The sequence below is a fragment of the Oryctolagus cuniculus genome, chromosome 14, assembly GCF_051225735.1.
Source record: "Oryctolagus cuniculus isolate XC-2025 breed Fujian yellow rabbit chromosome 14, ASM5122573v1, whole genome shotgun sequence".
Classification (NCBI taxonomy): Eukaryota; Metazoa; Chordata; class Mammalia; order Lagomorpha; family Leporidae; genus Oryctolagus; species Oryctolagus cuniculus.
In genome coordinates, this window is record NC_142880.1 from 3,744,473 (window position 1) to 3,770,832 (window position 26,360).

The 26,360-nt window shown below is 53.8% G+C and overlaps 1 protein-coding gene across 1 annotated transcript in view; it reads left to right on the forward strand.

Annotated features, from left to right (window-relative positions):
• Positions 1-26,360, forward strand: part of THBS4 (thrombospondin 4) — a 46,370-nt gene that overhangs the window by 12,535 nt on the left and 7,475 nt on the right. Inside the window, exons 3-15 of the mRNA XM_051854066.3 lie at positions 10,138-10,385; positions 12,333-12,441; positions 12,804-12,886; positions 13,593-13,644; positions 13,805-14,010; positions 15,350-15,487; positions 17,013-17,081; positions 19,056-19,208; positions 20,898-21,002; positions 21,601-21,708; positions 21,951-22,110; positions 22,978-23,096; positions 24,880-24,932. Coding sequence (XP_051710026.3) covers positions 10,138-10,385; positions 12,333-12,441; positions 12,804-12,886; positions 13,593-13,644; positions 13,805-14,010; positions 15,350-15,487; positions 17,013-17,081; positions 19,056-19,208; positions 20,898-21,002; positions 21,601-21,708; positions 21,951-22,110; positions 22,978-23,096; positions 24,880-24,932 — 1,603 coding nt within the window. The remainder of the gene's footprint in view (positions 1-10,137; positions 10,386-12,332; positions 12,442-12,803; positions 12,887-13,592; positions 13,645-13,804; positions 14,011-15,349; positions 15,488-17,012; positions 17,082-19,055; positions 19,209-20,897; positions 21,003-21,600; positions 21,709-21,950; positions 22,111-22,977; positions 23,097-24,879; positions 24,933-26,360) is intronic.

The following is a 26,360-nucleotide window of genomic DNA, read 5'->3' on the forward strand; positions in this document are numbered from 1 at the left end:
TCACCCCGCAATGGCTGCTACGGCCGGCACACCGCGCTGATCTGAAGCCCGGAGCCAGGTGCTTCTCCTGGTCTCCCACGGGGTGCAGGGCCCAAGCACTTGGGCCATCCTCCACTGCACTCCCTGGCCACAGCAGAGAGCTGGCCTGGAAGAGGGGCAACCCCGACCGGGACTAGAACCTGGTGTGCCGGTGCCGCAGGCGGAGGATTAGCCTATTGAGCTGCGGTGCCGGCCCTGACACATTTTCTTGACACTTGGGTTTCTGAGTTGTAACCTTTTTTCCCCTCTTAAAATACCACAACTATCTTTCTGTGCTTTTAATATGCAACTATTCCATAGAATTCCATTTTATCATTATACTCTAATTGAAACAGCCAGCCCTGCCCTTGTAGACGTACATGTGATGCCAACTGTGTATTATAATATTTCTGAAATTTTGACTACCCATATATCTTGGAGCGTTCCCTTTTTCAAAATTCCGTTAATTTCAGGTCCTGGGAGTGGCCTTTCTGGGCCAGGGGCTCACTGTGTGTCTAAGGCTCTGAGCCACGTCACTGTGGCCCCGTGTTCACCCCTCAGTCATCCAGAACCACCTGCCACCCTCTCCAGCCTTGCTCCCATTCTGTTCTCAGAGCCGAGCTGGGTGCAGGAGCTGTGCCTGTACTTAGACCTGGGCGTGCTGTTGGAAGCCTTGCTAAGACCTTGGAAACAAAGTACTCTGGTCTTTGTAGCAAACCTCAGCTGCTAAGCTCCGCTCACAGAGGGTCAGCCTCTGTGACCAGCTGTCTGTCCGCTTAGGGCCTGATATATCTAGGACAGTAATGGAGCAAAAAGCAAGTGCTAAAAACTTGAATGTTTAAATTGTCTAAGTTTTTATTATTTGAGCTTAGAAAGATGTGTGAGCTGATGACCTGCAAAGAACAGCACTGGGCAGCCAGGCAGGGCGCTCCCTCCGGATCCTTCTGTGGACAGCCGCACGTGTGTTTTTATTTACTTATTTATGTTTTAAGGGATACAAATTTCATAAGTCCAACTTCAGGAATATTGTTATTCTTCCCACCATACCAGCCCTCGCACCCACACTCTGACCCCTCCTCCTCCTCCCTCTCGCCTTACGAGTCCCATTCTCCATTAAGATTCATTTTCAATTAATCTTGTACACAGAAGACAACTCTATATTAAGTAAAGATTTCAACAGTTTACACACACACACATATATACACACACAAAAAAAACTGAGAACTGGTTTTACAGCTAAGTCTCAATACAACTCATTGAAGACAGAGGTCCTGCATGGGGAGTTAGTACACCGTGACTCCTGTTGTTAATTTAACAATTGACACTCTTATGTATGACGTCAGTGATCACCTGAGGCTCGTGACATGCGCTGCCAAGGCTATGGGAGTCTTTTGAGTACACAAACTCTGTACTTTGGTTTTGTATTTGAACAAGGCCATAAGCAAAGTGGAAGTTCTCTCCTCCCTTCAGAGAAAAGTACATTTTTTTGACAGGCAGAGTTAGACAGTGAGAGAGAGAGACAGACAGAAAGGTCTTCCTTCCATTGGTTCACCCCCGACGGCGCGCTGCACCAATCCGAAGTCAGGAGCCAGGTGCCCCCTCCTGGTCTCCCATACAGGTGCAGGGGCCCAAGCACTTGGGCCATCCTCCACTGCCTTCCTAGGCCACAGCAGAGAGCTGGACGGGAAGAGGAGCAACCGGGACAGAACCGGTGCCCCCACCAGGACTAGAACCCCGTGTGCCAGTGCCACAGGCGGAGGATTAGCCTAGTGAGCCGCGGTGCCGGCCAAGTACCTTCTTTTTTGATAGCCCCTCCTTTCCACCAGGGTCTTACTCACAGAGATCCTTCATGTAGAATAATGTTTTCCACAGTGTCTTGGCTTTCCATGCCTGGAATGCTTTCATGGGCTTTTCAGCCAGACCAGGAAGACTTAAGGGCTGCTTCTGAGGTCAGAGTGTTACTTAAAGTGAATGGCATTCTGTAAGTCTGCTGTGCGGACTGCTTCCCATGTTGAAACATTGTCTCCTTTTTAATTCTAAGTATTATTATGAGGCACTTGATCCTATTTATATGATCTTGTTAACACTTAATCCTATCTATATGTTCACTTTAACACCTAATATGATCATTTTAACAATTAAGATGGCATTTTTACCACCAAGTTTAATGGGATTTGGAGTCCCATGACAAGTTTTTAAACTGTACCCTTAGAAGTAGCTCTGAAGGAATGTATGCAGGACTGTATAGCTGTACAGTTACAAACTTGCTCCTCTCTCTCTTATTCCCCCTCTGATTTTTTACTGAGATCTATTTTCTATTGAGTTTATACTGATTAACTCTGTGAAGAGTTCAACAAAGAGTATGAAGGAAAAAAAAAAAGGAAGAAGAAATAAATAAAACAAAACTGTTCCTTGACATTCAAGACAAGGGCAGCTTAAGTCATCCCTTCTCAAAGTGTCGTTTCACTTCTACGGACTTCATTTTAGGTGCCCTATTAGTTATCATAGATCAGGGAGAATATAGGATATTTGTCCATTTTCACTAAGTATGATGTTTTCCAGATTCATCCATTTAGTTGCAAATGACCGGATTTCATTTTTTTTTTTTTTTACCGCTGTGCGGTACTCTATGGTGTACATATTCCACAATTTATTTATGTAGTATTCGGTTGATGGGCATTTAAGTTGATTCCATGTCTTAGCTATTGTGATTTGAGCTGCAATAAACATGGAGGTTCAGATAGCTGTTTTGTTTACTGATTTCATTTCTCTTAGGTAAACTCCCAGGAGTGGGATGGCTGGGTCATATGGTAGGTCTATATTCAGATTTCTGATGTATCTCCATACTGTCTTCCATAGTGGCTTTACCAGTTTGCGTTTCACCAGCAGCGGATTAGGCTAACCTTTCCCCCATATCTTCACCAGCATTTGTTTTTTGTTGATTTCTGTATGAAAACCATTCTAACTGGGGTAGGCGAAACCTCATTGTGGTTTTGATTTACATTTCCCTGATGGCTAATGATCCTAAACATTTTTTCATGTGTCTGTTGGCCATTTGGATTTCCTCTTTTGAAAAGTGTTTAAGTCCTTGGCCCATTTCTTAACTGGGTGGGTTGTTCTGTTGTTGTGGCATTTCTTGATCTCTTTGTAGATTCTGGCTATTAATCCTTTATCATTGCATAGTTTGCAAATAATTTCTCCCATTCTGTTGGTTGCCTCCTCACTTTCCTGAATATTTCTTTGGCTGTACAGAAACTTCTCAATTTGAAGTAATCCCATTTGTTAATTTTGGCTTTGACTGCCTGTGGCTCTGGGGTCTTTTCCAAGAACTCTTTGCCTGTGCCAATGTCTTGCAGGGTTTCCCCAATGTTCTCTAATAATTTTAAGCTGTCAAGTCATAGATTTAGATCTTTAATCTGTGTTGAGTGGATTTTTGTGTAAGGTGGGGGTCTTGCTTCATACTTCTGCCTGTGAAAATCCAGTTTTCCCAGCACCATTTGTTGAATAGACTGTCCTTGATCCAGGAATTGGTTTTAGCTCCTTGATCATATATATAAGTTGGTTGTAGATGTTTGGATCGATTTCTGGTGTTTATATTCTGTTCCATTGGTCAGTCCATTTATTTTTGTACCAATACCAGGCTGTTTTGATTGTAATTGCCTTGTAGTATGTCTGGTATTTTTTTTTTTTTGGCAGGCAGTTAGAGAGACAGAGAGAAAGGTCTTCCTTCCGTTGGTTCACCCGCCAAACGGCCGCCATGGCTGGCACACTGCGCCGATCCGAAGCCAGGAGCTTTCTCCTAGTGTCCCACACAGGTGCTGGGCCCAAGGACTTGGGCCATCCTCCACTGCCTTCCCAGGCCACAGCAGAGAGCTGGACTGGAAGAGGAGCAACCGGGACAGAACCTGGCACCCCAACCGGGACTAGAACCTGGGGTACCAGCGCTGTAGGCAGAGGATTAGCCTAGTGAGCCACAGCGCTGGCCTGTATTATGTCTTGAAATCTGGTATTGTGATGCCTCTGGTTGTGTTATTGTTGTATAAGATTCCTTTAGCTATTCAAGGTTTCTTGTGCCTCCATATGGCATCATTTTTTCTAGATCTGAGAAGAATGTCTTTGGTATTTTGATTGGTATTGCATTGAATCTGTAAATTGCTTTTAAAGAATGGACATTTTGATGATATTCTTTAACATGGAAAACTTTTTCTTTTTTTTTTTTTTGTATCTTCTATTTCTTACTTGAATGTTTTGTAATTCTCATCATAGAGATCTTTGACACCCTTGGTTAAATTTATTCCAAGGTATTTGATTTTTTTGTAGCTATTTTGAATGGAATTGATTTTAGAAGTTCTTTCTCAGCCGTGACATTGTCTGTGTATACAAGGGCTGTTGATTTTTGTGTATTGATTTTATATCCTGGGACTTTACCAAACTCTTCTATGAGCTCCAGTAGTCTCTCTCTCTCTCTTTTTTTTTTTTTTTTTTTTTTTTTTTTTTTTTTTTTTTTTTTTTGGACAGGCAGAGTGGACAGTGAGAGAGAGAGACAGAGAGAAAGGTCTTCCTTTTGCTGTTCGTTCACCCTCCAATGGCCGCCGCGGACGGCATGCTGCGGCCGGCGCATCGCACTGATCCGAAACCAGGAGCCAGGTGCTTCTCCTGGTCTCCCATGTGGGTGCAGGGCCTAAGGACTTGGGTCATCCTCCACTGCACTCCTGGGCCACAGCAGAGAGCTGGCCTGGAAGAGGGGCAACCCGGACAGAATCTGGCGCCCCAACTGGGACTAGAACCCAGTGTGCCAGCGCCACAAGGCGGAGGATTAGCCTATTGAGCTACGGCGCTGGCCTCCAATAGTCTCTTAATGGAGTCTTTTGGATCCCCTATATATAGAACCATGTCATCTGCAAGTAGGGATAGTTTGACTTCTTCCTTCCCAATTTGTATTCCTTTGATTTCTTTTTCTTTCCTATTGCCTCTAGCTAAAACTTCCAGGACTGTATTGAATAGATATGGTGAGAGTAGGCATCCCTGTCAGGTACCGGATCTCAGTGGGAATGCTTCCAACTTTTCCCCATTCAATAGGATGCTGGCTGTGGGTTTGTCATAAATTGCCTTGATTGTGTAAGGGATGTTCTTTATATACCCAATTTGCTTAGAGTTTTCATCATGAAATTGTGTTGTATTTTATCACATGCTTTCTCTGCATCTGTTTTTATAATCATATGGTTTTTGTTCAGCAGTCTGTTAATGTGGTGTATCACATTGATTGATTTGCAATTATTGAACCACCCCTGCATACCAGGGATAAATCCCACTTGGTCCGGGTGGATGGTCTTTCTGATTTGTTGTTGGATTCGGTTGGCTAGAATTTTGTTGAGGATTTTGGCGACTACGTTCATCAAGATATTTGGTCTGTAATTCTCTTCACTGCATCTTTTTAGGTTTAGGAATTAAGGTGATGCTGGCTTCAAAGAAATAATTTGGGAGGATTCCCTCTCTTTCAATTGTTTTGAAAACTTGAGAAGAACTGGAGTTAGTTCTTCTGTAAATGTGTGGTACAATTCAGCAGTGAAGCCATCCAGTCCTGGGCTTGTCTTTGTTGGGAGGTTCTTTATTCCTGATTCAATCTCTGTCTTGGTTGTGGGTTTATTTAGGTTTTCTGTGTCTTCATGGCTCAATTTAGGAAGGATGTATGTGTCCAGGAATCTTTCCTTTTCTCCTTGTTTTCCTGATTTGTTGGCATGTAGCTCTTTGTAGTAATTTTTGATGATTGTTTTTATTTCTGTGGTGTCATTACATTTCTTTTTTCATCTCTAATTTTATTGGTTTGGGTCTTCTCTCTCCTTTTTTGGTTAGTTGGCCAATGGTGTGTCAATTTTTTCAAGAAACAGCTCTTCGTTTTCCCGATCTTTCGTATTTTTTGAGTCAATTTTTTATTCTCTAATTTTGATTATTTCTTTTCTCCTACTAGTCTTAGGTTTGGTTTGCTGTTGTTTTTCTAGATCCTTGAGATGCATTTGATAGCTCATTTATTTGGTGCCTTTCCAATTTATTGATGTAGGCAGCAATTGCTATAAACTTTCCTCTTTAACACTGCTTTTGCTGTATCCCGTAAGTTTTGATATGCTGTCATCTTCATTTGTTTCCAGAATGTTTTTGATTTCTCTTGATTTCTTCTGTGACCCACTGTTCATTCAGGAGCATGTTGTTCAGACTCCTGTATTTGCATATGCTCTAGAGATTCCTGAGTTGCAGACTTCCAGCTTCATTCCATTGTGGTACGAGAAGATGCATGTAGGATCTTGATCTTTTTTTGATTTGCTGAGACTTGCTTTATGGCCTAGTATGTGGTCAGTCCTAGAGAAAGTGCCATGCACTCCTGAGAAGAATGTGTATTCTTCAAGTGTAGGATATCTGTTAGGTCCATTTGGTCTATAATGTCGATTAACTCTGCTGTTTGCTTGCTGATTTTCTGTCTGGTTGATCTGTCTGTTGCTGAAAGTGGAGTATTGACGTCCCTAATACTATTGTATTGGAGTCTAAGTCTCCCTTTAAATCCCTTAACATTTCTTTTAAATAGCCAGGTGCCCTGTAATTAGATACATATACATTTATAATAGATCTTCTTGTTGAATTGATCCTTAATCATTACATAGTGCCCTTCTTTGTCTCTTAACAGTTTTTGTGTTAAAGTCTTTTGTCTGATATTAGAATGGCTACACCAGCTGTCTTTTGGGTTCTGTTGGCATGGAATAACTTTTTCCATCCTTTCACTTTCAGTCTGTGTGCATCTTTGTTGGTGAGATGTGTTTCTTGTAGGCAGAAAATAGATTTTGTTTTTTAATCTGTTCAGCCAGTCTGTGTCTTTTTTTTTTTTTTTTTGACAGGCAGAATTACAGACAGCGAGAGAGAGAGAGAGAGAGAGAGAAAGGACTTCCTTCCATTGGTTCACTCCCCAAATGGCTGCCATGGCCGGCGCTGTACCGATCCAAAGCCAGGAGCCAGGCAGTTCTTCCTGGTCTCCCATGGGGTGAGGGCCCAAGAACATGAGCCATCCTCCACTGCCCTCCCAGGCCACAGCAGAGAGCTGGACTAGAAGAGGGGTATCCAGGACTAGAACCAGCGCCCATATGGGATGCTGGCACTGCAGACCAAGTGATTAGCCAAGTGAGCCATGGCACCAGCCCCCAGTCCGTGTCTTTTAACTGGGGAGCTGAGGCCATTTACATTCAAGGTGACTATTGATAAGTAATGACTTTGCCCTGCCATTTTTCCAAAAATGTTACTGGTTTTTTACTTTGAATTTCCTTTGAACTTTTATGGAGGTTTTCTTCCTTTACCTTTATTCATAGAGATGACCATGTTTCTGTGTTTCTGTGTGCAACACATCCTTAAGCATCTTTTGTAGGGCTGGATGGGTGACATTCTTTGAATTTCTCTTTGTTATGAAAGGTCTTTATTTCATCTTTATTCATAAATGAAAGCTCTGCAGGGTATAATATTCTAGGTTGAAATTTTTTACCTGTTAAGACTTGGACTACATCTCACCATTCTCTTCTAGGCTGTAGGGTTTCAGACAAGACTTCCACTGTGAGTTTGAAAGTAATCTGGCATTTCCCCCATGCACATTTTAGAATCTTCCCCTTATGTTATACTGTGGAGTTTGATTTCAGTGTGTTGTGGTGAAGATCTTTTCTGGTCATGTCTATTAGGAATTATGTGTGGTTCCTGTACTTGGATGACCCTTTCTTTGTCCAAATTAGGGAAGTTTTCTGTTATTATTTAACTAAAAAGGCCTTCTCATCCTTTCTTTCTACGCCTTCAGAAACTCCTAGAACCCGTATATTGGGCCATTTTATAGTATCCTTTAGATTCCCAACAGTATTTTTTAGTTTTCTAATCTCCTCTTCTTGTCTTTGGTTTGACTGCATGCTTTCCTGTGCTTTGTCTTCTAAGTCTGATATTCTTTGTTCTGCTTCACCAGTTCTGTCGTTAAAGCTCTCAACTGCATTTTTACTTGTTCTATTGAATTCTTCACTTCATTTTCATTTACCTTTAAGATCACCTAGTGGGAGAAATTTTCTTTCATGCCTTGTATGGATTTCAGTAGTTCATGCATTTGCTTCTGATTACTTCTATGTAATCTTGTGATCAATTTTTTGAATTCCATCTCATCATCCTCACAATCTAGTATTGAAGTGCTGTGTTCCTTTGAGGGCATCATGTTGTCTTCCTTATTCTTGTTTCTTGAATTGGTGTGTGTGTTGTTCAGCATCTGTGGAGATATGCATTAGTTTTTTGGTTTTTTTTTTTTTTTTGCTGTGGCAGCTTATATCATTGTACTATGACTCTGCAGATAAGTGGAATGTCTGCTTTCAATGAATCTCTTGAGGCTTGTGGTGGGTGTGGCCAGGGAGTTCTTATCAGTTCTTCAGGGTTAAGGGCTTGCCTAAGATGGCACCCAGGTTTGGCATGGTAAATCTCTCTCTCTTTTTCAATCAGAAGGGAAATTTATTCTGCTCAGCTGAGCTCCTCTCCTCCCTGGAGACCAGAGCCTGAGCGCTAGCCCCAGAGGGTGTAATATTCGTGCGCTCTGTCCCAAGGTCCGCACAAAGGATCTGTGCAGTCCTCCGTGTAAGTTCAGATTCCCCAGCAGTGTCTCTCACCAGGTAACCAGGATCCCCCGAGCTTGTGGGGTCTCCCACCAAGACTGCTCCCAGTCCCGGCCGCACCGTGAGTCCTCCCACACACGCTCAGTGTTTTCCACGGTCGGGTACAGAAGCCTCTCACAGTCACAGGCTCGCAGCCCCCTGTGAGTTCTCCCCACCAGAGTCAGGAGTCTCCACTCAGCTGGTTGCTGGGCACTAGCTGACACAGATGTTATGTATGTCCAAAGTGGCACCCGCTCTATCGGCTTGTTACAGGATGCCACTGTAAAGTGATGGGGGAGAGAGAAACGTGTGCGTCCTTTTTTTTCCCTCTTCTAGTTTGGCAGGTACACTGTCCCTCAGGGTGCTCCAGGCTGGGTTCCCTCTAAGCTCTTCCTGCAGCTCTGTCACCAGGGGCTTGGCTGCTGTGGTCTGGTCTCACCTCCGTTTCCAACACTGGCGTGTAGGCTCTCGGCTGCTGGAGTTCCGAGTTGTGGGTGTCCACGCCCTCCATACAGGTCCACAGTGTCCCTCTAATTTCGATAGACTTTCCTCTGCCATTTTCTCCCTAACTCTTCCCTCAGACTACACGCTCCACTTTTTGAAAAACTCTCTTCTCTTGGAATAGTGTGTGTGGTTCGTCTTGTGAGCACTGGACCCCGACGTGACGTATGCTTGCCCAGGCCTGTGCTTGCATCCCATTGGCCACTCTTGGGCTCAGGGTCAGGTCCTGCCACTCACGAGGCCCTTGGCAGGCTCCTCCCTTCCTGCCTGTCACTTTCCTCCTCTGCACTGACTCCCGTCTCCTAGGGCTGCGGTGAGGGGACACTGAGCGTTGAAGGAGCTGCCATCCCCATAGCACGTGTTTGGTGAAGTCAGCAATTCATGTTCCTGGGAGCTTACTTTTTAGCTTGCCCTTAAAAATGATTGATTTGAAAGGTGGAGTGACAGAGAGAAGAGAGAGAGAGAGAGAGAAAGAAATCTTCTATCCCCCACTTTGCTCTCCAAATTCCTATAACAGCCAGGGCTGGGCCAGGCCAAAGCCAGGAGCGTCTTCGGGGTCTCCTACGTGGGTCTTCCTCTCCTGCCTTCTCAGGTGCTTTTTAGCAGGAAGCTGCATCAGAAGTGGAGCAGCTGGGACTTGAACCGCACTCTGATCTGGGCTGAGGGTTTCACCGCTGCACCACAGTGCCAGCCCCTTCCCTGCTGTCCCATGTGGTTCTGTGTGCGCACGGAGCCCATCGCTGTCTCCAGTAGTCCTGAGCGTTTTCCCACTTGCTCCGAGTTGTGTGCTTCTCCACCCACACTGAGCGTCCACGGGAGGAGGGTGGCTTCTGGTGCCTGCTGCCTTCCCGCGCCCAGAGCAGTGCATGGCCCCGGGAAGATGGTGAATCTGCCAATCGACTCCTCCCCTGACCCCGCCTTGTGCCTGGCCTCCGCCCATCACGCGTTCCTTGGTCTGTGCTCCCTCCAGCCATCCTCCGTTACATGAAGAGCGACGGGAAGATCCACCTGGTGGTGTTCAACAACCTGCAGCTGGCTGACGGGCGGCGACACAGGCTGCTCCTGCGACTCAGCAATCTGCAGCGAGGGGCCGGCTCCGTGGAGCTCTACGTGGACTGCACCCAAGTGGACTCTGTCCACAACCTCCCCAGAGCCTTCGCTGCCCTCTCCCAGAGTCCCGAGTCCTTTGAGTTGAAGACCTTACAAAGGAAGGCACAGGTAGGAGCGGGAGCGGAGGGGCGGGCTGCTAGGCGGGGGAAGCCGAGCAGAGCGCACAGGATGGGCTGGTGGCTCCTGCGCCGGCTGCTCTTAAATGGTGGGGAAAACCTGGGGGCCACGCCCGAGACAGCGCGCAGGGCCTGCAGGAGCGGTGCCTAGGCAGCTGCCTTCTCAAACTTACTCTAAGAGGCAGCCCAGATGGAGAGCACCTGGCTTCCAGCGGTAAGCAGAGACTCTCCGGAGTTAGAAGGCAACCGCTGAAAAAGAACCATCTTCCTGTGCCTGGGCTCTCTATTTTTAATACTTCTGTTATTTATTTTCAGAGAAAACTAAAAAAAAAAAAAAGTGATTGAAAACTGCCAAGCACTAGAAGTGTTTTTCAGGTCTTGTCAGGACATCCACTGCCGAAAGGAATTTAGTGCTTTCTTAGTTCCCTCTGCAAACCCCTCAGCTCTGCCTTCTGTTTTTACACCATGCTCGGGGCATTTTTTATGATACCATTGCACCTGCTGCAGAAATTGCCTTTTAGAATTTTGTGCTGAAAATGCTTTGTTTCCTATAAAGAACTCGTATTCTTTGTCCTTCCCAGTAATTTACAACTGTTCATAGTTCCCGATTTTTATCCAGTACAGAAGTCAATGCCATAATCAGTGACTACGTCCAACTATATGGTCGATAGCATGGTCATGTTCTGTCTCCCAACCCTCATTTTCCATCGCGATTTTCTTACTTCGTTTTGTGTGCCTTAGTGACGAGCTGTGAGAGCCATTTGTGCGAGGTGGCAGGGTGTATGTAGTGATTGCCACCACAAGGAGGCGCACTGCTAGAGAGGAATAAGTAGAAGTTCCAGAGAGTAATAAAACCTGCAAATCTGGGACTGGCGGTTTGTGCGTGAACAACAGGGAGTGTTCTTTAGCAGCAATTACAAGAAAGCTGCAATCTAATGTGTTTTCTGTTGATTTGTTTTTTAAATATGTAGGTTTATATGCAAAAAAAATTTAGTGACTAGAGAGCTAACCTAAACCCTATTTCTGAATCCCCGAAGTAGCTCAGATAATCAGAGTGACAGAAATGCTGTCGCTGATCAGGTCAGAAATTAGCGTCCACAACCACGTGCACCAGTTTCTAAAACCCGGGACTCTTCCACGGCAAGGTCTTCGGAAACTGTCCCCACCGGGACTTTGTCCAAAGCTCTGCTTCCTCGGACGGCGAGCAGGGACCACAGGAGCTGCGAGAAGAAGGGCGGGCAAGCTGACTTTGTGATTGTGTGAACCATTGGTGTCACTCAACGACACAGGAATACAGTGCCAGCTACGTACCCAGCAGTCACAGAGACCTGTGAGATGTGGTACCGACTACTTAGCTAGTGGTCACAGATCATCTGTGAGATACAGTGTCAATGACCTACCCAAGGATCACAAACACCTGTGAGTTGTGCTACCCACTCCTACCCAAGGACCACAGATACCTGTGCGATAGGGTGCCAGCAGTCACAGACACACTGTTTATTCACTGTCACAGCCCAAGGAGATGAGAAACTGCCAGGATGTGGAGCCAAGAACCCTGCCCAGCGCTGTGTGAAGCTGGGATCGATACACTCCATCGGCAAGTTGCAGGCAGCTCCTCGGTGGCTGCTGCCATAAGGAACCGGCTCACCGTGAGGGCCGGCAGCCTCTCCTCTCAGCTGCCCCATGAGCCCCTGGGCAGATCGGAGGCCCACGCTTTCCGGGCTATTGGCCACTTCCATACATGCTTCGGTCAGAAGGTTAGGGCTGGTGGGCTTTAGGAAAAAGGTGAAGCCAGAAACTTAGGTGAGATGTCGGTGTCCAAGCAGGCGGGGCTATTGCGTGATGGAATCTCGTGCGCTCTCCAGCCTGTCACCGTCAGCACGGTGGCAGAGGCTGTGGTCGGGATGTGGTCGGGACGTGGTGGTGGTTTCTTTTCCAGGACTTCTTGGAAGAGCTGAAGCTGGTGGTGCGAGGCTCGCTGTTCCAGGTGGCCAGCCTGCAAGACTGCTTCCTGCAGCAGAGCGAGCCGCTGGCTGCCGCCGGCTCAGGTGCGGCCCGCGCAGGTGCACAGCGTAGTCAGCACCGACCACGTCCAAGGCCCCCAGCGGGCTGGTAGGCAGTGAGCAGGCGGCCCACAGAGGGCAGCTGCGCAGGTCAGGGGCTTGGGCGACATCCAGGGCAAGGAATATTTTCATTGCGCCTTTGTTTCATGACTTAGATGAATTTGGACTAACCAGCTGGTGGCGCTGTTCGCACAGTTTTCTTAGGTGAATTAGCGCACTCCCAAGGTCAGTTCAGAGACCCTAGGGACTCCGTCATCCTTGACGGGTGATGGGCGGGAGGGCACTTGGGGTCATTTAGAAAGGACCGTCACCGGCTGAATGCGTCTTGCCTTGCACTCTTCCTCCAGGGGACTTTAATCGACAGTTCCTGGGTCAGATGGCGCAACTGAACCAGCTGCTGGGGGAGGTGAAGGACCTCCTGAGACAGCAGGTAACACGCAGGATGGCACTGGGGTACAGACTGAGCCTTCCGAGCAGCTTGCCACTGGCGGGGGTGCCACCAGCCGGGGCGGGCGGGGGGAGGCTGGCCTGAGCCACACCACAGCTGGGCCCCAGGGAGTCACCTCAGCCCACTGAGAGGGGTGTGTCCCCAGGGGGTCACCTCAGCCCCACTGTGAGGGGTGTGTCCCCAGGGTCACCTCAGCCCCACTGTGAGGGGTGTGTCCCCAGGGAGTCACCTCAGGCCCACTGAGAGGGGTGTGTCCCCAGGGTCACCTCAGCCCCACTGTGAGGGGTGTGTCCCCAGGGTCACCTCAGCCCCACTGTGAGGGGTGTGGTCCCAGGGGGTCACCTCAGCCCCACTGTGAGGGGTGTGTCCCCAGGGTCACCTCAGCCCCACTGTGAGGGGTGTGTCCCCAGGGTCACCTCAGCCCACTGTGAGGGGTGTGTCCCCAGGGGGTCACCTCAGCCCCACTGTGAGGGGTGTGTCCCCAGGGTCACCTCAGCCCACTGTGAGGGGTGTGTCCCCAGGGGGTCACCTCAGCCTCACTGTGAGGGGTGTGTCCCCAGGGAGTCACCTCAGCCCCACTGAGAGGGGTGTGTCCCCAGGGGGCCACCTCAGCCCCACTGAGAGGGGTGCATCCCTAGGGCTACACAAGGACTTCTTTCAATCCTCTTTCTCCCCTTCATGTCTCAAGGTCAAGGAGACGTCGTTTTTGCGGAACACCATTGCGGAGTGCCAGGCTTGCGGTCAGTACCGTGTGGGTCCCTGGCTCTCGCGTGGGCAGAGATGCAGCCGTGGTGACCGTGGGCTGTGGGTGTAGCACAGGGTAGAGGGAGAATGGCGCTTCACGGCGTGTCCGGTCTGTTTGCCTGGCGACGAATAACCCCTGGGACTGTTTGTCTCCAGGTCCTCTCAGCTTTCAGTCCCCAACCCCAAACACCCTGGTGCCCCCCGCCCCCCCGGCGCCCCCAACACGCCCGCCGCGCCGCCGCTGCGACTCCAACCCGTGCTTCCGAGGCGTGCGCTGCACGGACACCAGGGACGGCTTCCAGTGCGGGCCCTGCCCCGAGGGCTACACGGGGAGCGGCATCACCTGCTCTGATGTGGACGAGGTGAGCTCAGCACGTGGGAGCTCCCTGCGCCGCCCCAGCCCCCTGCAGCTCCTGGGGAAAGAAGCCCACTGATGGCAGGGCACAGGTTGGGTCACCTCCCGGGCACCATGAGAAGGACTTCCTTGTGAGTCCTTGGCAGCCCCCAGGGAGCGGCAGGACACGGCTGTCTGTCGCTGCCTGCGCAGCCGCCCACGTGGTACAGGGCTGCGATGCCCGCCTGCCGTGGCCTCTGCACTGTTAGTTCTCAACAGCCCGTGTGCCACTCACCCTCCCCACACTTCTGCCAGTGTGGGCAGGGTGGATCGGTGGGAGGGTTTGTGTGAGGGGGCATGGTGGATACCTTCAGCCTTCCTAAAGTGGGGGAGCAGTGGGCAGGGAACCTCAGACCAACAATATCCATCAGAGAGGCCCCGTAACCCAGGAGTACCCCAAAGTGCCAGGGACGCAGCCAGAGCGCACGCTGGCAGCAGATACTGGCTGAGCTCCTGGAGAGACCGCTCCAGGGCCGTGGGTAACCAGCCACGCGTCCAGTGCCCAGGCAGCGTCCGCAGCAGGTGGCAGCCTTTCCCCTCGCAAATGGCCGACAGGAGACGTGGAGGGAGAGGCCCCGTGGGGACCGCGGCTCAGCGGCCGCCCGCCAGCCCCGGCAGGCTGCAGGAGCGCTGGCAGTCACCTCCCCGGGACTGCACAGCTAGAAGGAAGCCCTGGTAGACCCGCGTTGGACACACATCTCCGCACACTTCGCAGAGCTGCATCTGGTGTTTATCTAGGAGCTGGAATTTTCCTACTCTTGAAGGAGCAGGAAGTGGTCATGTTTTTTACATTAGTTGAAAGTGGTTTCAAACAGAAGGAGAGGGAAGACCAAGCTCCTCGATTCCGAGAAGCTTAGAATTGCCTGAACGCGCTCAGGTGTGGGCCCCTGCAGCCACCTCACCCGGAAGGAGCGCCTGCCTGGCTCTGTCTGCCCCGGGCCCCCCATCTGAGTAGTGGCTCACTGACACCTTTGGGGTCACCGATAGCCAGGTGACACGTGGCCCAGGGACACGAGCTGTCGCAGAGACTCGTAGATTGCCAGCTAGAACGTCAGGTCTCCTGTTCCCCAGGGAGGCAGGCTGGTTCACACCGGGGACCCTCTGAGTGTCCACGTGTCATCCTAATACCCACGCCAACTGAGAGGTGGGGGCCCAGAGGTCCAGCAGGTAACCTTGGAGGTGCGAGCCTGGGCTTCCTCCAGTCACTCTCCCCACCCACATGTGCAGGGCATAAACAAGCAGGTGCAAAACTGTGAATGTGTTGCTTCCGTGTGACTAAAGACAGCTTTTTTTTTTTTTGTCTTTAGTGCAAATACCATCCCTGCTACCCGGGCGTGCGCTGCGTGAACCTGGCTCCTGGCTTCAGATGTGAAGCCTGCCCGGTGGGCTTCACGGGGCCCACGGTCCAAGGTGCCGGGATCAGTTTTGCCACATCAAACAAGCAGGTGGGCTCAAGGTCCTGACTGCAGCTGCTTTTCACGGTAACACACAGTGGGGTTGGGAGCCAGCGTGTGCGGAACGTGGTGGCGTGCAGTGGGCAAATCCAGGGCGTCAGCTCACTCTGAGTACACACGTTCATCAAGCCCCGGAGCTGGGTAGCAGTGATGGGAGAGTGCTGAAACCTGCACTCCTCATGGTACTGAGAAACGGGGCGCTTCCTTTGTTGGTAGCCGTTGGACGCTGTATCCTGGGGAATAACTTCAGAAACCAGGGGTGCAGATAAAAGGCTTTAGAAGGTCAGGTCACTTGTTCAGAGGCACTGTTGCCCATCAGAAGGTGTTTCAGAAAGGATGTCAGAAGTAGAAGAAACCCCTGAGCAAACCCAGCCTCTTCCTGGAAAAAAAAAAAAGCCGTCAGATGCCGAAAGGCCCAAGCCCAAGACAGCTGGACGCTGCTCCGTCCGGGTCCTCACTTAACTGGCGGGCGGGGAAGTTCTTTGTGATGCCTTCAGCTCTGAGTCGGTGGTGATGAATACATTTTGCTGCCTTCGCTTTGAAGAAGGGCAGGTGCTCCTCACTTCCTGGCTGCCCAGCTAAGAGTTCTAGAGGGCATCTTTCTTGAGACCAGAAAAAGGCAGACATGGGGAGTGACAGGGAGAGGAGGCGGGGCCGGTGCGTGGGAGTGACAGGAAGAGGAGGCGGGCCGGCGCGTGGGAGTGACAGGTGCCCAGCGGAGTTAGGACCCCAGGTTTTCTTCCCCTCCTCTGAATTCCCTCTAAGACCGCAGCAAGGGAAACGGACAGTGAAACACTGGGTCCCATCTGACTCCGGGCAACAGGGTGGGGTGAACAAAGTGTTTGGAGCCACCTTGCTAAATTTCACAACAAAGTGTAATGCAGAACCAGGTCAGAAGAAACAGAAAGGAGGAAGGCCGAGCAGCACTGGGGTGGAAGACTGTGCCGGCTCATGGGGGGGGGGGGGGGAGCACGTGCAGCCCTGGGCCTCCACAAGGACCTAGCGCCCAAGGAGCTGCCCCACCCAGCGCTAGCAGGTGCTGGACCCCCAAGTCCCGAGCCACTGTAGGAAGCTTGGCTTCAGCTTTGGGACCTGGTTGACAAAAATACAAAAAGTTAGAGCAGCAAGTCAGAGGAGCTGCGGATCTGTGTTAGGCCTGTAATGCAGAATAACACGTGCCAAAAAGTTGGCACCAAAACCAGCCAGAGAGCGGTAACCTCCCCACGGTCCTGGCTAAAGCCACAGACATGCGGTGTGTGAGGTCAGCCCGAGACCTGGGCCTGAAGAAAGGACAGGAATTCTCTGGCAGAAGAAGCGCGCGAATCCCGGGCTGATCCTAAAAATCTCGCGTGGCTCAGGCAGTTGTGAGCAGGTGCGACTTCTCTGCGCAGCCGTAAACCCACAAGGGCAGCTGTTGCTTGAAATTTGCTGGAGTCCCTGAGGCTCCGGCGCCGCCTGTCCCCCTGCACGCATTCACGAAGCAGGGGCCACACCCATGCGTCTCTCTCCACGCCAGGTCTGCACCGACATTGACGAGTGCGCCAACGGAGCGTGCACACCCCACTCCGTCTGTACCAACAGTGTGGTAAGTGCCACGCCGCGTGCATGAGCTCCTCCCCCACGCCCACAGGTGACCCGGGGCCCCACACACCTGACGGGCGGAAAATGATTTTCTCTGTAAGAATGATTTTGTAAATGCCAGGTTTGCTCTTTATCTTCTATCAAAGTTGTGATCCCAGGCTCTTAGGTAGCTGTTTATTAAATGGAGTGGAACTGGGCCTGTATTATAGAAACAGGAAGGTCTCATGGTCTGTATTCATAGTTAGGTGTTTTGCTGATAATTACGTGGTCCCCAGAGGGCACTCTGTGTTTTCCTAAAGCTCTTTGAAGCTCATTTGCATTGCATTGAAATGCTTAGCATTGAGGGAGGTCAGATCTGGGCTTTACCTCTCCAAGTCCCTGTCACCTCGGTCAGGATGAAGGGTACTGCAGATCCGGGCAGTGGGGGAGAGGGGGATTTGACGGAGCTGTTAGAGCGCCGTGTACGGCTCCCACGTCGGAGCCCCTGGGTTTCCTTCCTGCCTCCCCACCCCTGCACCCAGCTTTGTGTGAAAGTGGCTCGTGAAGTCGGGTCCCTGCCATTCACTCCTGGGCTGAGCTCCTGCCTCCCAGCTCAGCCCGGTGTAGTCCCAGTGGTGTTGAGCATCTGGGGAGTGAACCAGTGGATAGGAGTTGTCTGTCAATCTCTCTCTCAGTGCCTCTCTCCCTCTCTGCGATAAAGAATGTCAAAAAAAAGAAAGCTGTGGCACAGCAGACCGCCAGCAAAGGACAGGTCATTTCCTGTCCCAACCGTTCCCGCCTGCCCTGTGCCAGGGAAGGCCTTTAGCCCCCGCCGCCCTGTTTTCTGCATGAGCTCCTTCCATCCTCACTAGAGCCCTGGGAGCAGCGCTGCTGTTCCCCCATTTTACAGCCAAAGGAACTACAGCGCAGAAGTCAGACAACATCTCCCAAGTCTTCCAGGGGCCCGTGTTTGGTACAGAGGTTGAGACGCCACATGGCACACCCACAGCTCGTGCCAGGGTGGCTGGGTTCAAGTCCTGGGCCATGCTCCCCATTCCAACATCCTGTTAATGCGCGCCCCGGGAGGCAGCCAGTGGCGGCTCGGGTACGTGGCTCTGCGCCACCCAGATGGGGAGACCCGAGTTCCTTGCTCCAGACTGTAAGGGCCTGGAACTACATCTGAGTCTCCTATGTGGGCGGCAGGGGCCCAATCACTTGGGCCGTCTCCCGCTGCTTCCCAGGCATTGGCAGGGAGCTGGGTGGAAATGGAGCAGCCGGGACTTAAACTGGTGTACCTATAGGATGCTAGCATCACAGATGGCGGCTTAACCCATTGGGCCGCAACACCGGCCCCACCAGCTTGCTTTTGAATAAGTCCTCCTCCCCCATTCCCGAAGCAAGCCCTCTCTCTTTGTCTCCCAGGACCTCCCTGGAACTTTTAGCTTTTCTCCCACTGCCATCCAGAGGAACTGGCAGGTGCAGGCTCCAGAGCCACACCTCATTGTCCAGGGGCCTGCAGCAGCCTCCTGTCTGGTGACGCTTCCCCAGCATCCCCTTGCCCCTGGAAGACACAGAGCTGAGGGCCCAACTTTGTGGCGCTCGTGGGCCAAGCGGCTGCCTGTGTTACCTGCATCCCGTATCAGAGAGCCTGTTCGAGTCTGGGCTGCTCTGTTCCCTCTGCAACTCCCTGCTAATGAGCCTGGGGAAGCAACAGAGGATGGCCCAAGCACTGGGGGTCCTGTCCCCGATGTGGGAGACCCGGATGGAGCTCTAGGTTCCTCCTGGGTTTGGCCTGGCCCAGCCTTGGCACTTGCGGCCATTTGAGGAGTGAACCAGCGGACGGGCGATCTTTCTCTCTCTCTCTCTCTGCCTTTCAAATAAATTCATGTAAAAAGGAAAAAGACACATTTGGGCAGGAATAGAAAGGGTCTTGCTAGATGCCGAGAACCTGTGGGAATGAACTTGGCCACAGACCCTGCTCTTCCCGGTGTCCCCGCAGGGATCCTACCGCTGCGGGCCCTGTAAGCCCGGCTACACCGGGGATCAGACGCGGGGGTGCAAACCTGAGAGGAGCTGCAGAAATCCCGAGCTGAACCCCTGCAGCCCCAACGCGCAGTGCATCCAGGAGCGGCAGGGGGATGTGACGTGTGTGGTGAGTGCCGTGCGACGTGCCCCCGCCTGCTCTCTCCTGTCTAAAACGCCACCCCTCTGCAGTGCCTGCTCCCACCCCTCTGCAGTGCCTGTGTGCCCCCGGGCGAGACGGCGGAGTTGCCACCAGAATGAGCAGAGTAGAAGCTGGGTTTGGGGGGCACGGTCTGACGTCCGTCTTGCTGCTCCCACACGGCCGCCCGCTTGGGCGCCGGGCGGTGGAGCCGCTGGTGCGGCCCCAGCACCTCCCACGTTGCCCACCCCTGCTTCCCGTCTCCAGCCCCTCTCCTTGCTTGTCCTCTCTCCACCCTGAAGACTTCCAGTGTCAAAGTCTGGCCAGCACTCCCAGGGGTAGGTCACAGCGTAGACCCTTCAACACCCCTCCTGTGTCCATGGTGCTGGGCACTGGGGCAGTGAGGGCCCAGCCCTGCAGTCAGTGGGGGAGGAAGAGGCAGGGAGAGAGCATGGGTCTTGGACAGGCACTTACGGTGCTGGGGACCCCGCAGCATGGCTGGAAGGTGGGAGAGACGCTGGGGGGAGGGTGTAGGGTAACAGTTATGCCCCCGCTTGCTGGACAGCCCACAGTGCAGCCTGGCCCTGAGCTGCACGGGCCGGGGCCTCGCCCCCTGGGGGCGCCACCTGCTAAAAGGACAGGCTGTGACAGGCAGCCCCGCACCTCCATGGCGCCCTGTTGGCATGGAAGGATCCGGAAGACATTGATTCAGAGAGATGACGGTGGCTCGAGAGTGGGAACGATGGCACCGTGGCAACCAGGCCACCGTTCCAGCCACTTCCCGGACAGAACAAGCTGGGTAACACAGGGAGGCCATTCTGGCGAGAACTGGAAGTGGAAGATACGTGCGTCTTCAAAAAGTTGCTGGAAAATGTCTATTGTGAAGAACCTTCGCGTGGACATCGGAAGTTGTTGGCACCCAGATAAACGGCCCTTGCGTCCACTTCCCACACACGTGTGGAGGCTCCCGGGTACAGCAGCAGAAGCGCCAGCCTGAGCGGAGTCCCGTGCAGAGGGAGAGGCGCTGGGGCCGCGAGGTGGCTCTGTCAGCCGGAGAAAGGATGTGGGGAGCCCAGCTCCAGCACGGGAAACCACAGGTCTGGTGTGTGTGGAACCACGGCCGTTAGGAAGAATGGCCTCATCCCACGGGGGCGCCGGCTCCAGTCCCGGCTGCTGCACGTCCGATCCAGCTCTCTGCTGTGGCCTGGGAAGGCAGTGGAGGATGGCCCAAGTCCTTGGGCCCCTGTACCCGCATGGGAGACCTGGAAGAAGCTCCTGGCTCCTGGCTTTGGCCTGACCCAGCCAGGACCACTGCAGCCATTTGAGGAGGAAACCAGCAGATGGGACATCTTTGTCTTTTAAAAAGAAAAAGATGAAGGTGCAGAACGTGTGTGTGTGTGTGTGTGTGTGTGTGAGAGAGAGAGGTGTGCTACGGGTGGCATGGAGGATGAAGGGCAGAGACGCTGCGTCGGCTGCCGTCTGCCCAGGGCATCACCTGGGAGCCTGAGCCGCGGGAAGGAGAGCGTTCCCTCCCGCCTTGCTCGTGCCCCCCAATGGTGAACCCCAAGACCGCTGAGCCGCCACGGAGCTGTTGACCTCGCCTGGCCTCCCGGGGACTGCAGGCCCCGCCTTGGGAGCCCCGCCCCCAGCCTCTTTGACCTGCTTTCCCTCCCCCCGCAGTGTGGGGTCGGCTGGGCCGGTGACGGCTACGTCTGTGGGAGGGACGTGGACATCGACAGCTACCCCGACGAGGAGCTGCCGTGCTCGGCCAGGAACTGCAAGAAGGTGAGGGGTGCGCACACACACGCACACTCGTGCACACTCGTGCACACATGCACCAACACGTACCCGTACACGGAGGGGCTTGAAAAAGCGCAGCGGGTTAAGCCGCTGCTGGTGACGCCACATCCCATCTGAGCGCCGGCTCGACCCCTTGCTGCTGGTGTCCCAGCTGGTCCCTGCTCCTGCAGCCAAGGGTGACTCCAGCACGTGGGGTCCTGGGTGCAGTTCCAGGCTTCTGGCCTCGGCTTGGCCCAGCCCTGGCCGTTGCTGCCATGTGAGCCGCAAACCAGCAGGCAGATCTCTCGGTCTCTCTGCCTTTCAAAAAATAAATAATCTTTTTTTTAAAGTCATGGCAAGTTGAATTAAAAATTAAGCACTTCCCTTGACCTGTCTGAAGAGCCTTCCTCTGTGTGTGAACACATGAACACATGTGCACACACACGTGCGCACACCCTATGACCTTGGGGCAGAGGTCGTGCATGTCCCATGTAAAGTAGCCACATCTCAAAGGAAGCAGGATGGCTGCTAAGATCCGCCGGCCACCGGCGCTCCTGCCGCAGGAGATGGACAGGCCGGCACTCAGAGCCCGGCTTTCCCTCAGGACAACTGCAAGTATGTGCCGAACTCGGGCCAGGAAGACGCCGATGGAGACGGCCTGGGAGATGCATGCGATGAGGATGCTGACGGTGACAGCATCCTGAATGAGCAGGTATGGCTGGGCTAGGGCGGGGCTCAGGGAGGCTGCCCACTCTCTAGAATCATCTAGAATCTTCTAGAATCATCTAGAACATCGTCTCCGCACCAGCCTCCCACAGCCCCGCAGCCATTATTCCATGAGGGTGGCGAAGGCTGAGAACGTGGGGCTGGCCGCCGTGGGCCCCCAGAGCCAACAGGGCGCACAGGCTTGGGGGAGGTGGGGGCGTCCGCTGAGTCGGCTGCCTGTCCCCGCAGGACAACTGTGTCCTGACTCCCAACACGGACCAGAGGAACAGTGACAAGGACATCTATGGGGACGCCTGCGACAACTGCCGCACCGTCTTGAACAACGACCAGAAAGACACGGATGGGGACGGGAGAGGAGACGCCTGTGACGACGACATGGACGGCGATGGTGGGTGTGCCGCGCGGTGTGCTTCCTCGGGGCTCGGTTTGTGTCCCTCTGCCCTAGTTCCCTTGTGTGCGGCTCAGGGCCTCCCAGCCTGGGCTCGCCGCAGCCTGCACCTGGAGGGCCCAGGTTGGCCTCTTGTGCGGAAGGGGACTCACAGCCCACCCCACCGTTGAACAACCCTGGAAGCTTCTAGAACTTTGTCAGAGCCACGCAAGCTGCTTCTCTGTAGGGCAGGTGCCTTGTGGATGACCCCTCACCGGCCCATGTGGAGAGCTGATGATGGGGGGTGGACCTTGTGGGGGGGGGTCACAGCTGCACCCCTGGGCACTTCCCGGAGATGTGGCGTCCTCCAAATACAGACACCGCCCGGAGGAACCACGCATCCTGCGAGCCTGGTGGCCCAGACCCGGCACTGGGCCAGTGGCGCCAGCTTTGCCAAACAGCTAGGGAGCCCTAACTGGTGCTGGTGACCCCGGCAACACCACTGACTCTAAGATACCAGCAGGCCAGCGCCGAACGCAAACCTGAGAGACGGCCATTGCAGCATGGCCCCAGCACGTGGCCACCGCCCCAGCGCTCAGGCCCCCCCCCCTTCCTCCCCAGGGTCAGGCCACCTCAGCCCCTCCTCTCATTGCTGTCTAGCTGGGGACATTCGAGGCAAGCTGGGATTCAGTGGATGAAGGCTCTGCGGGCCGTGCCCTGCTAACCCCAGAATCCACCCTTCCGGTCAGCTCCACATGACTGGGCACGGGTGGTGGCTGTGTGGCCGTGGCCCGGGCCGCAGTGGCTCCCGCCCCGCCGATCTCCCAGCACTTGGAACTCAATGCGTTCCATCCCCACCTGTGGCGTTGACCTGATCCTTTCTTGCAGGAATAAAAAACATTCTGGACAACTGCCCCCGAGTGCCCAATCGTGACCAGCGGGACAAGGACGGAGACGGTGTGGGGGACGCCTGTGACAGCTGTCCTGACATCAGCAACCCTAACCAGGTCAGTAGCTGAGCTGCCCTCCCCAGAGGCGCGCTGGAGACCGTGTCAGGGGAAGGACAGGAGCCCGCGGGCTGCTGCTCGGCCGTGGCTGCTCACCTAGAGCAGAGGCAGTGAGGTGACACCTGTAGGCCTGCAGACGATGGGCCAGACACTGCAGGAGGCCTGGGGTGCAGTCTCACAGGCTGGGGAGTGCTGGGTGATGGGCGAGGTGTCTGGGTGAGGGGTGAGGTGTCTGGGTGGTAGGCGTGGTGTTTGGGTGGTAGGTGAAGTGTCTGGTAAGCAAGGTGTCTGGGTGATGGGTGAGCTGTCTGGGTGATGGGTGAGCTGTCTGGGTGATGGGCGAGCTGTTTGGGTGATGGGCATGGTGTCTGGGTGGTGGGCGAGGTGTTTGGATGATGGATGAGGTATCTGGGTTATGGGCATGGTGTCTGGGTGATGGGTGAGGTGCCTGGGTGATGGGCAAGGTGTCTGGGTGATGGGTGAGGTGTCTGGGTGATGGGCATGGTGTCTGGGTGATGGGGGCTGTGGTGTCTGGGTGATGGGGGCTGTGGTGTCTGGGTGATGGGCGAGGTGTCTGGGTGATGGGTGAGGTGTCTGGGTGATGGGTATGGTGTCTGGGTGATGGGGGCTGTGGTGTCTGGGTGATGGGGGCTGTGGTGTCTGGGTGATGGGCGAGGTATCCGGCTGATGGGCATGGTGTCTGGGTGATGGGTGAGGTGCCTGGGTGATGAAGGCTGTGGTATCTGGGTGATGGGCGTGGTGTCTGGGTGATGGGTGAGGTGTCTGGGTGATGGGCATGGTGTCTGGGTGATGGGGGCTGTGGTGTCTGGGTGATGGGGGTGTGGTTCTGGGTATTGGATGTGGTGTTTTGGTGATGGAGTGTGATGTCTGGGTGATGGACATGGTGTCTGATTGATGGGCGTGGTGTCCAGGTGTTGGGTGTGGTTCTGGTTGATGGGTGATGTGTCTGGGTGATGGAGTGTGATGTCTGGTTGATGGACATGGTGTCCAGGTGTTGGGCGTGGTTCTGGTTGATGAGCAAGGTGTCTGGGTGATGAGTGAGGTGTCTGGGTGATGGGCGTGGTGTCCGGGTGTTGGGCATGGTTCTGGGTGATGGACATGGTGTCTGGGTGATGGAGTGTGATGTCTGGGTGATGGGCGTGGTTCTGGGTGATGGGTGAGGTATCTGGTTGATGGGCGTGGTTCTGGGTGGTGGGGGCGTGGTTCTCAGGCCTAGGGCGTGGTGTCTGGGTGATGGGTGAGGTGTCTGGGTGATGGGCGTGGTTCTGGGTGATGGGTGAGGTGTCTGGGTGATGGGGCGTGCTTCTGGGTGATGGGGCGTGGTTCTCAGGCCTAGGGCGTGGTGTCTGGGTGCCTGCTGGGGGAGATGGGTGGATGACGGGGCGTGCTGTGCCACTTGGTTCTAAATCCCTGGAAGAGGAGATGCAGTCACCCTGTGTGACTCGGTAGCCATCTCAGTAGTACCCTCACTCCCTCCCCAGATGCAGGAGCAAGGCAAAGTCAACCTGCCTGTGCCCTGCTGGTGGCTGGCACCCTCTGGCCTGTGCCAGAGCCACGTCTCCGGCACCCCTGCCCTCCGTCCCCGTGGCTGTTGAGAAATTCAGCTCTGTGCCCCCCGGAGAGGATGCTGTTACTGCGCAGCCCTGTGCCAGCCCGTTCCAGACACACGATTCCTGAGGCCCGGTGTGATGGGCCGGGGTGCCCCTGTGGACCTCTGTGCGGGCCACGCGATGGCTGACCACACGTTCTGTTCTCTCCACAGTCCGACGTGGATAATGACCTGGTGGGGGACTCCTGTGACACCAACCAGGACAGGTACGGACAGCGGCTCTCAGCCTCCACAGGCCAGACCGTGTTCCCTCTTCAAGCTTCCTGCTGCGGTCTTGGCATCTCTGGGTGGGCCGAGCTGCTGGGTGACAGGTCACCACTCCGCCTTGGGCAGGGGCTTGGGGCCAGCCGGGTCCTGGGTGCTCCCGCAGAGGGCTCTTCCAGGAGGGCAGGTTGCAGGTGGGTGTAAACCATGCTCCCTCTCCTCCACGCCGGCTCACCACAGGCAGGCTACCTGATCTCTCTGTGCCATGGAGCTCGTCTTACGATGGGGTGACAGTGCAGGAGCTGACTAGATCCCTGGGAAGCACCTGCTGTGACTTGCGTGACAGGCACGGCGCTCTGCAGACAGCAGCCTCTCATCGGGAGGCACAGCTCAGCGCCACCCCAGAACAGACGGCTGTCAGCGTGCTGAGCTCAGGGATGCGACGGTCGCTGTCCCCGCAGTTTGCTCCTTGAGTTTCCCATTTGTAAGCAGCGTGGCTGGGGAGATGTGTGCTGTGCACAGGGACTCTCAGGACTGCATAGACGGGGAGATGTGTGCTGTGCACAGGAACACTCAGGGCCGCATAGACGGGGAGATGTGTGCTGTGCACAGGAACACTCAGGGCCGCGTAGACGGGGAGATGTGTGCTGTGCACAGGAACGCTCAGGGCTGCATAGACGGGGAGATGTGTGCTGTGCACAGGAACACTCAGGGCCGCGTAGACGGGGAGATGTGTGCTGTGCACAGGAACGCTCAGGGCTGCATAGACGGGGAGATGTGTGCTGTGCACAGGAACACTCAGGGCCGCGTAGACGGGGAGATGTGTGCTGTGCACAGGAACGCTCAGGGCCGCATAGACGGGGAGATGTGTGCTGTGTACAGGAACGCTCAGGGCCGCATAGACGGGGAGATGTGTGCTGTGTACAGGAACGCTCAGGGCCGCATAGACGGGGAGATGTGTGCTGTGCACAGGAACGCTCAGGACTGCATAGACGGGGAGATGTGTGCTGTGCACAGGAACGCTCAGGACTGCATAGACGGGGAGATGTGTGCTGTGCACAGGAACACTGAGGGCTGCATAGACGGGGAGATGTGTGCTGTGCACAGGAATGCTCAGGACTGCATAGACGGGGAGCTCTGTGCTGTGCACAGGGACGCTCAGGGCTGCATAGACGGGGAGATGTGTGCTGTGCACAGGAACGCTCAGGACTGCATAGACGGGGAGATGTGTGCTGTGTACAGGAACGCTCAGGGCCGCATAGACGGGGAGATGTGTGCTGTGCACAGGAACGCTCAGGACTGCATAGACGGGGAGATGTGTGCTGTGCACAGGGACGCTCAGGACTGCATAGACGGGGAGATGTGTGCTGTGCACAGGAACACTGAGGGCTGCATAGACGGGGAGACGTGTGCTGTGCACAGGAACGCTC